Genomic DNA, 16,118 nt, shown 5'->3' with positions numbered 1-16,118 from the left:
TTCTATCTAGGCAAAGACATTTTTAAATTAGATTGCTAAGTAATATCTGTAAAAACAATCTAAATAAAATGTAAATGACATTTGCATCAGAGTTAAAATACAGTGATGCTCTATTTGCCAAACAGTATTCTGAGGAATATATAAAATTTTCACCAGTATTTTAGAACCTTATTGATCCCTAGGTGAAGTAAAATTTTTGCTCAGAATTCTCATTTTTAATCCGCACAGCATTCTGGGTAATGAAAATCGGCCAGGAGCCTATGAACTTCATCTATCAGTTAAAGATTACTGCTTTGCCCGAGAAGATAGAATTATCGGAATGACAGTAATTCGGCTACAGAACATAGCAGAAAAGGGAAGCTATGGGGCATGGTATCCCCTTCTGAAAAATGTCTCCCTGGATGAAACTGGTTTGACTATCCTTAGAATACTCTCTCAGAGGACCAACGATGACGTGGCTAAAGAATTTGTAAGACTGAAATCTGAAACAAGATCTGCTGAAGAGAGTGCTTGAAACAAATACTGCAAGATATCATCTTCAAAAATTCATAAACTATAACTGTTTGACTACTGCATGCATGTGCAAATACATGGGAATGTTTCATAGTTCACTATGTTTCAGTGTTTGCCAGTACTCAGTGTCCACAAAGTATGTGGAAAACTTGCTGAACTTTTATACCAATTCTGGTCTTTGAGAAATAAATGTTCCATGAAGTGCCAAAATTATGATGTAAAGTGAAATATTCAGAATATGTTTTAAAATGTTTCATTTCATTACTACTTTTCATCCTTTAAACGTACTGAAAACACAATTAGGTTTTGGTTTTTGGTGGTTATTTTGGTTTATCCATTGTCTTTGTTAAATTAGCTTATATTGCCCATAGATTACAAAGCATTTGTTACCCAAATTGTTTTATTTAGACTTACTTCATTGTAGATGTCATACAAAGAACTTTTTCTATCATAACTAGAAATACAGTCACTTCTAGAAAGAGTTTGTAATTTTATAGTTGCAGATCTATTGTGATGATTTTTGCATACAAATTAAAATAGAAAAGGTGGGAAATATTTTATGCTGACCAGTTTCCAACCTTTCTGAAATATCACTGTGAAGAAATGCTATTAAAGCAAACTTATACAAAGCAATGCTAAATAGAGTTTGTTAACAACGTTTGATATATTGACAAAACTTTGTTCTTTAAAACTGCCAAGGTCACATCACATTTGTAAAAATGGTAAGTTGATGCATTTGCCATCCAACACTGTCTTGGCTTTACCAAATTTCATTCTTTAGAAAGTCTTTGGATAGAGGGTTTAGAGATGCAATGGAAGGTTTGTACCTTCAAATTTACCTATAATAAGAAACTATACTGTTAGTGTTTTCCCTCTGACAGTTATGACTATCTCCTTATTTATTTAGCACTACAATCATTTAAATGCTTTTTTCTTTTTAAAAATATTTAACAATTTATACTGAATGCAGCATTACTATATATTGCACTGGAGCAAAAAGACATGTCTTCATCTATTTAATGAAAAATGTAAAATAAGATCTAAAGAAATTGCTTATAATTTTATAATTTATGTTATTTGTAAGCCCAAAATGCATCAGATACAATAGGAAAACAACTTAATACAGCTTGGTACATAAAGATATAACTAGATTGGATTTTGATTATGAAATGGTTTTTGGATCTTTGCATTTTCGGTAACTATATGGTTTGAGTTTTTAAAGTCTGTATCTATTACTTGGTTGTAGAACAGTACTTTGTAATTGTAATCTATGGTCATAACTGTTAGTGGACAACATACACATGCAGATACAAAAATCTTACAATGATTGTGTTTTGTGAACAAGCCGGTCTATGTTAAGAACAGAAGTGAATAGTATCATGACTCTCAGAACCATTCTGTTACTGGGTGTTAAAACACATAACAGTGACATCCATTACTTCATGTTAAATTGTTAGGCAACTGCTCTGTTAATGACTTCTCCAAATGCATAGTACAATACTATCCTCTGGCATATGCATTAATAAATGGATGTTTATTGAACACAACCAACGCTTTATTGTATTTTCTGCCTTTTTATTTCATTTATACAACATAATTTCATTCCTTAGGAAGAAAAACCCCAGACTCTCTTTACTGGATATAAAGCTTTTCACATTATATGGTTCTACTGTCTCATTAAAATTTCAGTAACTTTTTCCAGGAGTTGTATTCACGGAAACAGCTCCATATTACAAGATCATGACACTGAAAATAAGGAAGCAGTAAGGTATCTATGTACCTCCATGTCTCTAAATATTGTTAAGACCCACGAGGAAAATACAATATCCAACATATAAACAAGCAACATTCTTAAATAAAACCTAAATATTAGAAATGATTTTATTATCTTATTGAATGATTAATTCTACATTTATCTTACAGTGATTTTACAAAATACTGACTTGAGCTTTTTAGGAGCACATTGGTATGAAGCATGATATATCTGAAGAAATGGTAGTTTGGGTTCATATGGATCACTTTAAAAGATTATGAGCTAATTTTTTCTAGTATTTGTTTAATTGGATCTATTAATTTTGTCTTTTAAAATATATATATATCAAATGCTAATGGTAGTGTTGTGAATTGAGTGTATTTATTAACATCACAAAGTTCAGGTAGTAATTTAGAAATACTTCTAAATTCTGCAGGTTTTACAGTTTCTCCAGAAACACAACTCCTGTTGTATTTACATACCCAAATTAGTAATCACTCTGAAGTTCTCAGTGATCACTGTAAACTGTAGGATCCTTTAAATGTGTGGTAATTTATTTTTCTTATTCTAGATAAGGTGCACAGAGACAAAGCTCTGTTACTCATCTACAGATAGACTTCACATTAGAAATTTTTTTTTTAATATATTTTTTATTTATTTCTAGGAGAGAGAGAGAGAGAGCGTGAGCAGGGGAGGGTCAGAGAGAGAGGGAGTCACAGACTGAAACAGGCTCCAGGCTCTTAGCTGGCAGTCAGCACAGAGCCCGACGCGGGGCTTGAACCCACGAACTGCGAGATCATGACCTAAGCTAAAGTCGGACGCTTAACCGACTAAGCCACCCAGGCGCCCCATATTAGAAATTCTTAAAGAAACATGAAAATCACATTTGGCCAAAATGAAGTACTTTAAACCATAGAGGAGCACTTACTATTTAAAGGAGCTCTGATGAATGATCATTTAAGTAATCGGATGTCCCCATCACAACCTCCTCTAATTCATCTTTCTAGGATAATTTAAATATTGAATTTCCCTTAAATGAACCACATTTATAAATGACAGTTCTAGCTTAATGTTTTTCATCTGGTCTTTTAAAAAAAATGTTTGATGCGACCATGATTTTCTCCTTTTCATTTCTCTAACTTATACAAAGGCATTACTACACCATCTTTTTCATGAAGTAATGGACTAAGTTTAATCTTTACACTTAAATAATAATAAAAACAATCATTTGTATGGGACTCAGCAGCCATCCCTGAATGGCTGTCTGATTTCCCCATTAACCACATGCAGTACTCTTGGACACACCAGGAAGAGACTGTCTTGCCTGGTGCTACCTGCATTCATCTTCACTCCTGTTCTTTGTCGGAAATAGTTGGCTCTTGCTCTCTGACTCCCAGCCCTCCACAGACCGATGATCTCTCTGTTTGAGGCTTCTGCTGTTTGTTTTCTTAAAATCAAAAACTAGGATATATGGCTTAATGGGAGACAAATTCCACATTATGACAACTCTGAAATCAACATACATTTTATAAACATTGGCACATTATATTTCACTTGATGTTTTCTCCTTTAATAGTTTACAAAATAATCCATAATGTGAGGAATAACTTTTTAGAAACAGGAAGTATATTTACAAAGATTTATAAATGGAGGAAAAAAAATTAATGGTTAGTTACTGATTAAAAAACACACCGTGTATTTTTCAAATTGCATATACTCTGTGGGTAAACATTTGTGTTTTGACAAATTCATTGAATCATGCTTGTTATTTTTCCATTTATATTCAGGAGCTATATTAATCTTCAGTTATCTTTTCTTGTAGAGTTTATGTCTTGATTTGGTATCAGGCTATTTATGGGCTAAAATGAGCTGGGAATTGTTCCATTTCTACTTCCTGGAGAGATTATACAGAACTGATTTAAACGCTCCCTTAAAATTTGATACATTTCAACACTAAAAATATGTCATTCTGGGTTTCTTCTTTATTATGAAGTTTTCAACAACAAATTCAACTACCTTAATGGATATAAAACTTTTAAAGTTATCTATTTTTTCTTGAGTTTAAATTTGTGCCTTTTAAAGAACTGCTCCATTTCACTCGCATTATCAAATTTATAAATGAAGTTTCTGTAGTATTCTTTAATTATCCTTTAATATTAATTATTTAATATGTATACTGATTTTTCCTCTTTAAATCTTTATATTGATATTTTATGTTTTGTCTCTTAATTTCTTGTTCAATCTGGCTAAGGATTTACCTATTTCATTCATCTTTTAATGGAAACAGCTTTGAATTCATTAATTTTTTTTCTGTTTTGAATTTCAATGTCTTCTGTTTTTATCTTTATTATTTTCCTACATCTGCTTAATGAGCATTTTTTCTTCTAATTAAAATGAGATCTTATATTTCTGATCTTGTACCATGTGTCTTTTAAAATGCAAGCAATAATACTACATACTGCTTCTAAGCACTGCTTTAGATTTATTTCACAAATGTTGATATGTTGTATTTTATTTTTTTAAGTTTAAAAATATTTCCTAATTTCCCTTTTATCTTCTTTGATCCATGGGTTACATATTAAGTGTCTTATTAAATTTCCAAATATTTGGGAAATTTTCCATATATATTTTGTTATTCATTCTAGTTTGATTCTACTAGTTAAAAAATACTTTTATGATTTCACTTCTCTAAAATTTAATAGTATTTATTTTATGACCCAAGATACGCGTGGTGAGTATTCCAAATGCATTAGAAAAGAATGTATTTTGCTGCTACTGGGAGGAAGTTCTACCATCAAGTCAAATTTATTGGTAGTGTTCTTCAAATCTTCAATATTCTACTGATTTCATCTCTCTTTGTTCTATTAATTACTGTGAAAAAGTGAAGTCTCAAATATAATTATGAATTTTTCTATTCATCTTTTCATTTTTGTTTTGGTCTGTATATTCTGAAACCCTGTTGTGATGTCTTCTTGAAACTTTATTATGTAATGTCACTCTTTTCTCCTGGTAGTTTTCCTTGATCTAAAGTCTACAATAACTGATATTCGGATAGCTTTATTTTAATTAGGGCATAAGTGGTACACCTTTTTTCCACTGTTTTTCTCCTAAACTACCAATATCACTATATTTAAAGTGTGGCACTTATAGACAGCATATAATGTGCATCATTTTTTAATCCAATTGACAATCTCTATTAATTGGTGTATTTACCACTTTACAAAGCTAATTAATTGGGTTTTTTAAACTGCAAAAATCCTGAGCTGAGAAAGTAAAATAAAAAGACTCATGGTACATCTGTCTTTTGCCTCCTTTACAGAAAGGCAGTTAGGCTACAAGTTTGAAAGATTATCATACGTTAAAGCATCTACATTGATATTTCCTGGAAAAGATATGACAGATCATAAAGTTTAAGAGCTAAGAGGAATGTACAGATCATTTAATCAAAATTCTTCACTTAAGATTAAGCAAATGAAACTCAGAGATGCAATGACTAGGCTAATATCAGCCAGCTAATAATACCCAGAATACAGATGAGCTCATTCTCCTAAAGCTATTTTTTCTACCCCACCCCAATAGATTGTCTGGAGCACTTTTTATTACTCTAAGACTGGTCCTCATGCCTGCTCCTCAGAAAGCAAAGAGATCAATTTGGGCCATATTATGATTATATACCAAAGTGGTATCTAAGTTAATTCTCATATTTTTTTGTAGCTATGGTATTAGATGGATGAGTAGTCTATTAAAATCTAATATTATGGGGTGCCTGGGTAGCTCAGTTGGTTGAGCATCCAACTTTGGCTCAGGTCATGATCTCACAGTTCTTGAGTTTAAGCCCTGTATCTGGATGTGTGCTGACACCTCAGAGGCTGGAGCCTGCTTTGGATTCTGTGTCTCCATCTCCCTTGGCCACTCCCCTTCTCATGCTCTCTCTCTCTCCCTCTCTCTCTCTCTCTCTCCCTCTCAAAAATGAACATTAAAAAAATTTTAATGTAATGTTATAGGATCATATGGTACTTCTATTTTTAATTTTTTGAGGAACCTCTTGTTTTCCACAGTGATTATACCAAGTTACATTCCTGCCAACAGTGTATGATGGTTCTCTTTTCTCCACATTCTCATGAGCACTTGCCATTTCTTGGCTTTTGATTTTAACCATTGTGACAGGTATAAGGTGTTACTTCATTGTTGTCTTGATTTGTATTTCCCTGATGAATACTGATGTTGCAGACTTTTCACTTGTCTATTTGCCATCAGTATGTCTTCTTTAGAAAAATGTCTCTTCAGGTACTTTGCCCATTTCTAATTGGATAATCTGTTTCTTTGGTGTGGAGTTGTATAAATTCTTTCTATATTTTTTATATTAATCCCTTATCAGGTATATCCTTTGCAAATATCTTCTTCCATTTTGCTGTGTAAAAGCATTTTATTTTGATGTAGCACCAATAGTGTTTTTTTTTTTTTGAAGGAATCCATTTTTAAGGTTATTATTAGTCACTTACACCTAAGAGTGAATGAGTTTATCAGATCTTTCCTGAGAGCAGCTTTTTCAGAAAGAGGGTGAAGGGGGCCACAAAGAGGCACTGGGCTCCTGGCCAGAGCAGCAGGCCCAGGAAGCAAGAGGGAAACAGAGCAGGGAGACGGGGCACATGAAGACACAGTGCAACTCTGTCACAACCCAGCCGATGGGCCTCAGCAAGAGGGATGCAGGCCCCAGGGCCCGAGGTGCGTAAACCCAGGCCTCTGGGAGGGACATCAGGACATCACGGGCACCTGGCAGCACCTGCTGGGGGCAGGTCACAGAGGTGACCCCAAGGTGCTTCAGAGACTACCTCCCTGACCCTGGACGAGAGCGGGAACTAGAAGCCATCTCTGGACAGGATGTGGTGGCCACATAGCGCTGACAAGAACCGACGCTGTGCCCTGGGCTGACGTTGGGTCCCGGGATCTGCTGTGCCTGCGGTGGGGGAGAAGGTGCCAGGGCACACCCGCCCCCCTGGACGCTGGGCTAGGCAGGAGCTGGGTGAGTCTCCCCGACACTCCTGGCCCCAGGTCCAGAGGCAGAGAGGGGTCAGGGGCGATGAGAGACAGGACTGCTGCTGGAGACAGGGCGCGGCCTGAGGGCAGGCCCCTGAGAATAGAATAGAAATAATAGAATAGAACCAATAGAAAAATCTTATAGCCAGTGTCAGAGAAATTACCACACATGTTCTAGGAGTTTTATGGTTTTAGGTCTCATATTTGGGTCTTAATTTGGGGCTTAATTCTGTGGATAGTGTAAGAAAGTGGTCCGGTTTCATTCTTTTGCATGTGGCTGTCCAGTTTTCCCAGCACTATTTGAAGAGACTGTCTTTTCCCTATTGTATATTCTTGCCTGCTTTGTCAAAGACTAATTGACTGTTATAAGCACTGGTTTATTTCTGGGCCCTCTATTTTTTCCATTGATCCATGAGTCCTTTTTTCTGGCAGTACCATACTGTTTTGATTACTACAGTTTTGTAGTCTATCTTGAAACCTAGAATTGTAATACATCTTTGTTTATCTACCAGATATTTATCCAAAGAAAATGAAAACATTAATTTGAAAAGGTACATGCACCCCTATGTTTATTGCAGCATTATTTACAATAGCCAAGATATGGCAGCAGCTCAAGCGTCCATCGATAGATGAATAGATACAGATAAAGTGTACACACACACAAATATTACTCAACCATAAAAAACAAAGAAATCTTGCCATTTCAAACAATATGAAAGGACCTAAAGGGTATTATACAAAGTGAAATAAGTCAGATTGAGAAAGACAACACCATATGACTGTATTAAATATGTAATCTAAATAAACAAATGAACAAACAAAAAGTAGAATCAGATTTATAAATGCAGTGAGAAAACTGATGGTTGTTAGAAGGAAGAGAAGTGAGACAGTGAGAAAAATGGGTGATGGGGAGCTGGAGACACAGGCTTCCAGGTATGGAATGAATAACTAACAGGAATAAAGGTACAGCATAGGAAATATAGTCAATAGTACTGGAATAGCATTGTGTGGTAACAGATGGTAGCTACACTTGTGGTGAGTGTAGCATAACATATAGAGCTATTGAATCAATATGCTGTATACCTGATACTAATGTAACATTGTGTGCCAGCTATTCACCCCCAAAATTTAGCACTGTAGAAAAGGTTAAAAATATTGCCACATGCTAATCATTTTCTTTATTTATGTACTTCAATAAATTCTTTTTATTGTTTTTATTATTCATCTTTTGAGAGACAGAAAGAGACGGAGTGAGAAGAGGGAAGGGAAAGACAGAGAGGGAGACACAGAATCCAAAGCAGGCTCCAGGTTCTGAGCTGTCAGCACTGAGCCCAATGTGGGGCTTGAACTCATGAACCGTGAGATCATGACCTAAACCAAAGTCAGACACTTAACTCACTGAGCCACCTACATGACCCTATACTTGGATAAATACTAAAGATTCATATTCTGTGAAATAGGTTTTTACTGTCAATTTTTTATTTAAGAAAACTGAGCTTTGAAGAGTTGAAATGATTTGACCAGATTCATACACATTCTTATTTGTTTATCCTCATATAAAGAGGGATGGACATATTCATAACAATTAGAAAATAAGAAAAAATAAAAAATATATCCTATTCATAACAGCAACAAAATTCTAAGAAACCAAGGAAGAAATCTAATACACAAGGCATAAGACTATTTAAGGAAATTCAAAAACTTAGAAGGGCTTAGAAGATAACACAAAGAAAATAAGGTTTTCTTTATGGATGACAAAGCTCAATATAATGATGGCAATTTTCTCCTGATTAATCTACAAGTTTTGTTATGTCCAGTGAAAAACCCAACAGATTTTTTTGGTAATATATTATAAGCTCATATAAAAATTCGTAAAAGTGAAATAAGAGCCAAGTCTATTTTGAAGAATAATCAAGCATTCCACCAGTTGCACATCTCCATCAGACATCAAGGTTTGTCATAAAACCATAGTAAATAAAATAGTGTAGATCTTACATAGTTTATTTCATTGTCTCTTTATCTATTTCTAAGTTTCTTAGAAATATATCTACAAGGGGCACCTGGGTGGCTCAGTCAGTTAAGAATCAGACTTCAACCTGCTTCAGATTGCATGTCTCCCTCTCTCTGCCCCTCCCCTGCTCACACTCTCTCTCAAAAATAAAGTTTAAAAAAATAAAAAAAAGAAATATATCTATGAATATGTGAGAAACTGGTATCATGTGGGATAGAATAGGCTTTTAATAAATGTAGACATTCAGATATATTCAATAAATTTATATATTCTATATCATATAGAAATAGATACAACCAAGTCTCAATACACAACACAACAAAAACAAACTGAAATTAAGGTGAATTTCACATCTAATAATTAAAAGTCAAGCAGTAATATTTTAGAAGAACATAGAATTTAGAAATGATTTCTTAAGCAGGAATTAGAAAGCATGAAAGAGAAGAGAGAATAAATGATTAATAAATTTAAACATATTAAAATTTAAAAATTTTTCTATGATGGAAGTAACAAAGTTAAATGAATAGCCATACAGAGAAGATCTATTTTAACATGATTACGCAATAATGGATTCAACCACATTTTGGCTCATACAAACAAATCATTAAAAGCCCCAATAGAAAAAGTGGGTAAATTATCAATGAGTAATCCACAGAAGAGAATTCACTAATAAATGACAAGAAATATATTTAGAAATGATTACTTTCCCTAGAAATAATAAGATTGCAAAGTATTTCTCACTCATCAAGTTGACAAAAAAGAACCAACATAATATTTTGAACAATACCTCATCAATGTCATTAAACAAGATCTTAGAAGATACTGCATATCTGAACTTTATGAGCCAAAACCAAAATAAAATATGCATAAGAGGCAATAAATAGCATACATTTTAATATTGATGGCAGGAAAGAGAACTAAATAATGGCAAAAAATATTGCATGTGGGCAGGAGAATCCTTTGTTGTAGGGAGCAGTCCTGTACATTGTAGAATGTTTAGCAGCATCAGTGGTCTCTACCCTAAGTCAGTATAATTATGGCCTTCACCTTAAATAACAGCAAAAACCACTCAGCACTGTTAAACCCTGCACAAACAGGTTGGCTGTGTAACATTTCTCTCCTCTTTCTTCTACCCTTCTAAAATCTCAGGGCTTAAAAATTGCAACCTAAGCCAATTGTGTCCCTCCAGGGCTGCTTCTTTCTGAGAGTTTAGAGATAGAACTCTAACAAGCAGGTGTTTCCTAGTAATGCAGTCTCTGTAGAACTTGGTAATGGGGTCTCTTTTGTGCCAAAGACTCTGTCCTGGGGCTCATCTCTCCCTTTTTTAACACACAGGGAAGTACTGACTATGTGTTGCTAGAGTTCATCTTCTGTGATAATTTGCAAGAAAATTAAAGTTAAATCAAGTTAAAATTTCACTACTGATTAATTTATAGTTGTTTTCACAAATATAGTCATTATCTTTATATATGCATAAAGTAACTTCTATTTTATAGCTACCAGTCAAGAAATTTAACACATTTATTTCTTGGGGAGTTTGTTTTGTTTGTTGGTTTGTTTGCTTTGGTTTATTTATTCAAAGATCAGTTTACTGATCTTTCTAAGACTTCCTTTTTTTTCTGGAGTAGTGAATCCTTTTATTTAAAATATGAAATCTTTCAGGTCAAAATATTTTTATACTTATCATTATAATCCTACTGAATCAATTACTTATATTTGCTGTATCAATATTTCTTTTGTGAATGATTCAGTATTCAATTTTCTTTTGTGCTCTCTTGATCTCAATATTTAATAACTAATCAGTACCATTCACTCAGTGCTAGAATATGCCAGTAACTATTCTAAATGCTTTATATCCATCAATGTATTTAATCTTCACAATATTATTAAGAGGTTGGCATTACAATAACCATTGTAAAGATAAGAATATTGTGGCTTAGATTTAGTAAATTCCTCTATGTTATGAAGCTATTCAGAAAACAAGATTTAAACTCAGTCCAATTCCAATTTTAAATTCAAGGCAAAAAAAAAAATATCTAAGAAAAAAGAGGGGTAATGACATACCTATCATGAACATTCATTAGAAGTGCCTATTTTTATCAAAATATATTTAAGCAACAACCTACAAAATCTAGAGGAAAAAAACAGAAACCAGAAAATATGGCTGGGGAATTTAATATGATACCATCTCAGAAATTTATAAAGCCTTCCAAAATAGTCTTAGACATTAATGATCTCAACAATGTAATTAATGAGTCTGTGATATTAAATATATATGTATGTATCTAATCCTATATTCTACAAGTGGGAAATAGAAGTTGCTCTTCAGCTGAAGAATATTTACAAAAATAGGTAACAGGATACAAAGGCAAACTTAATACATTCCAAAGGATCAATAACACAATGACTATATTTCCTAATCATAAAAATGTAGGAATAAATTATTAACAAAGAATGCTGAAAATTACATTTATGAAAACTAGTGTATTATCAAATAACCTACCTATGCCTATGGAAGAGATGATAATAACAATAATAATACATTAAGAAATACTTGAATGTGAATTACCATATAAATACAAGTTAGACTGTATGTGAAAGCAATAGCCTTAAATATATTTATTCTAAAAACAAGAAATGATAGAACATATTAGTATCCATCTCAAGAAGCTGGAGTATAAGCAGAGGAGAAGTCCAAAGACATAATAAAAAAGAAAGTACCGAAATTAAGGTTTAAAAAAAAATGAGACCCAAGAGGTATCCTACAAAAGAAAACCCCATACACTTTAACAAAACCTAGGTTTATCAAAATCTAGTTCCCTGAGATTTATAGGATAGATAAATCTCTGAAAAGACTAACCAAGAAAATAAGAGAGAAGATATTACCGTGTGAAATACAGAATGAAGAGGGGAAATATAGACATAATATAAGTATAGTAATAATAAAGCTAAAATGAAAAGTCTAATACATAGATGAAGCAAATTCCTAGAAAAATAAAAAATCCCAAAAGTGGCTTAAACATATATAAAACCTCAAACTCTTAAGCATTTAATATTTGTGAAAAATTTCTCAAGAAGTTCACCTGTCCAAAATGCCAGTGAGTGTTTAAATTTGCACAGCCCCTCTGGAAAGCAATACAGCAGCACTGAGTGGTCCTACTCCATGGGTTTATATCCCAAAGAAGCTCTCACACAGGTTTAAATATTTGAGATGAATTATACAAACATGTGGCACAGGGACAAAGCCTAAAATGCATTATGGTTTTTTTTTAAAGTATGAAACAACAAAATCTAGAGCTTATTATTTAAATGTTTAGTTATTTATTTTGAGAGAAACAGAGAGAGAGAGGGGCAGGGGCAGAGAGAGTAGGAGAGAGTCCCAAGTAGGCTCTGTACTCTCAGGGCAGAGCCTGACACGGGGCTGGATCCCACAAACCCATGAAATCATGACCTCAGCCTAGATCCAGTCAGGTGTTTAACCAACTGAGCCACCCAAGCACCTCTAGAGCTTGTTATTTATATTAATCAAGAAATACATACAGTTCATGAAAAATATGTATTTTAAAATAGCACATGTGGGGGGTAAAAATACAATTATCTTAAGATGGTTGCAATCCAGGGGATATGGATCCATAATGGGAATGGGGATTCAGGATGAAGAGGAAACTTTTTCAGTCTTTTAGAAGGTAAACATGTTTGGGGAAAAATTTAAAGAGATTCTTCTTTCTAACCATTTATTTCTATTTGAATAATAACATATATTCTAGATACGAAATCCTCATTAAAAGAAAAGTCAAGTTATACCAGTATTTAAATTTTAGGGTTAATGCTCTTGAAAAAATGCTTTAATTTTGGTAAAATGCTATTACTTTTATATCTGCAAATAATTATGCTCTCAAACGTTAATCAATTCTAAGCAACATAAATGTTAATGGCTTCCCTAACCACATTTTCATTATTTTGGATAATTTTCAAATGTCATGAAAAGTATATTACTGGAGTTCAGAGTTTCCCTGTTCCTACCCCATGCAACTCTCCTTTAAAATGCAAAAATGTCTAGGCACACAATTATTTCACTGCTATTACTGCAGTTCTTACTATTACAATAGCTACCATGTCGGAGATCAGTATTATTACCTTATATTACTTTTAAATTTATTTTTGAATCAAATATCATTAAAGAAATTGGGTATTTTTTAATTGCTGTTTGTTCATGAAAGAATAATATATTTAGTTTACACAACTAAACTATTGCTCTTCTGGTCTCTCTTTATTTTCACTCTGATCTTTATTTCTTTCCTTCTGCCAACTGCGGATTTAGCCAAAGCAATTACGAGAAAGAACAAAGCCACAAGCATCATACCTCATGATTTCAAACTATACTACAAGCGTATAGCATCTAAAACAGTATGGTACTGTCTTTCTCTCTCCTCTCCTCCCTCTCCCATTCATGCTCTGTCTGTCTTTCTCTCTCTCTCTCTCAAAAATAAATAAAAAATTTTAAACAGTATGGTATAGGGATAAAAATAGTTATATAGATCAGTGGAACAGAAGAGATAGTTAAAGCCCTGCATATATAGCCAACTAATAATTAACAAGAAAGCCAAGAACATCCAATATAGGCAGAATTTGTCTTTTTTTTTTTTAATATTTTTATTTATTTCTAGGAGAGAGAGAGAGACAGCGTGAGCAGGGGAGGGTCAGAGAGAGAGGGAGATACAGACTCTGAAATAGGCTCCAGGCTCCAAGCTGGGAGTCAGCACAGAGCCCGACGCGGGGCTCGAACCCACGAACCGCGAGATCATGACCTAAGCGAAAGTTGGACACTTAACTAAGCCACCCAGGCGCCCCTGAATTTGTCTCTTAAATAGTGGCTGAAAAAAACTGGAGAAACACACAAAGAAAAATGACATTGGACCCATATCTTACACTACTTGCAAAATTTAACTTGAAATGGATCAAAGACCTAAACATAAACCTAATACCATAAAATTCCAAGAAGAAAATGTAGGAAGAAGCCTCTTAAAATTGATCTCAACGTTGATTGTTTGGATATGACAACAGAACACAAATCAACAAAAGTAAAATTCACAAATAGGACTGTATCAAACATGAAAGCTTCTGTATTGAAAAAGAAACAACAAAATGAGAAGGCAACCTACTGAAAGAAGAAAATATTTGCAAATCATCAGTCAGATAAGGAGTTAACATCCAAAATATATAAAGTACTCGTTCAACTCAATAAAAAAGAAAAAAACAATCCAATAAAAAACAGGCAGAGAAAGTAAACAGACATTTTTTCAGGTGAAACATCCAAATGGCCAACAGATACATTAAAAGGTGCTCAGTATTAGTAATCATCAGTGTAATACAAACCTAAAGTATGAGATACCACTTCTTACTGGTTAGAATGACTATCCTCAAAAAGACAAGAGATAACAAGTGCAGGAAAGGATGTGGAGAAAAGGAAAACCTTGTTCACTACTGGTAGGAATGTAATTGGTACAGCAACTAAGGAAAACAATGTGCAAGTTCTTCAAAAAGTTAAAAATAGGACTACTATATGACCAAACAATTCTACTTCTGGATATATACCCAAAGCACAGAAAACAAGATACTGAAAAGAGATATACATTTCCATGTATACTACAGCATTACTTACAATAGCCCAGATAAGAAAATAGCCTAAATGCTCAACAGCAGATGAACAGATAGAGAAGACATGTATATGTATACATAACACACACACACACACACACACACACACACACACACACAGAAGTATTATTTGACCATGAGCAAGAAGGAATTCCTGCCATTTACAACAACATGGATGGACCTTGAGAAAGAACACTATGCTAAATGAGAAAAAAATGAATACTGTAAGGTATCACTTACATTTTATTTGAAATCTAAAAAATGCTGAACTCATAAAAATATAGAATGAAAAGGTAGTTAATAGGAGCTGGAGAATGGGAGAATGGAATTGCTATTTAAGGATATTGGTTCCACCAATAGGCAAATAAGTTCTGGAGATTTATTGTGTGGTATAGTGATTATAGACAAGATATTGTATTATACACATCAAACTTGCTGAAAGACTAGATCTTAATTATTCCCACCACAAAAGGGAAATGATAATTACATGATAGAGGCACTAACTAATGCTACAATGACAATCATACTGCGATATACAGATGTATCAAACCAACATGTTGTACACCTTCGACTAACACATTGTATGTCAAATACATGTCAATTAAAAATGCTATTTGAGGGGCACCTGGGTGATCCATTGATTAAGCTTCTGATTCTTGCTTTCAGCTCAGGTCATGATCTCATGGTTCATGAGATTGAGCTCCACATCAGGCTCCGTGCTGACAGCGTAGATCCTGATTGGGATTCTCTCCCTCCCTCTTTTCTGCCTGCCTGTCCCACTCTATCTGTCTCTCCCTCTTACAATAAATAAACAAACTTTTAAAAATATGTATTATTTGAGTGAATATATATTATTTGAGGAAATCCAAGACACAAGAGTAAGGACTCAAAGCAAACACTAGATGAAATTTAAAAAGATATTGGCACACCAAATAGAATGGAAAATACATAATCAGTTGAATAATATACTTAATTAGAAATAATTTTTAAGTCACTCTTGAAATTTTTATGTATTTTAAACAATGGATGTATTTTCTCAAGTTTATATAGAACATTTAAACATATTAATCAAATATGCTGCCATGAAGGAAATATTAAACAGGTAGGAAGGGAGGGAAGGAGGAAAAAAAGTACAAGCCAAACTAG

At 33.6% G+C, this 16,118-nt stretch overlaps 1 protein-coding gene across 2 annotated transcripts in view; it reads left to right on the top strand.

Annotated features, from left to right (window-relative positions):
- Positions 1–2,061, top strand: part of UNC13C (unc-13 homolog C) — a 564,606-nt gene extending 562,545 nt beyond the window's left edge. For both annotated transcript variants that reach the window (XM_039254229.1, XM_039254228.1), the window contains one exon: positions 229–2,061. In XM_039254229.1, coding sequence (XP_039110160.1) covers positions 229–514 — 286 coding nt within the window. In that variant the 3' untranslated portion in view covers positions 515–2,061. The remainder of the gene's footprint in view (positions 1–228) is intronic.
- Positions 2,062–16,118: the final 14,057 nt, after the last annotated feature.

The sequence above is a fragment of the Hyaena hyaena genome, unplaced genomic scaffold, assembly GCF_003009895.1.
Source record: "Hyaena hyaena isolate Hyena2069 unplaced genomic scaffold, ASM300989v1 scaffold_479, whole genome shotgun sequence".
NCBI classification, from domain to species: domain Eukaryota; kingdom Metazoa; phylum Chordata; class Mammalia; order Carnivora; family Hyaenidae; genus Hyaena; species Hyaena hyaena.
This window is presented reverse-complemented; position numbering and strand designations above follow the sequence as displayed.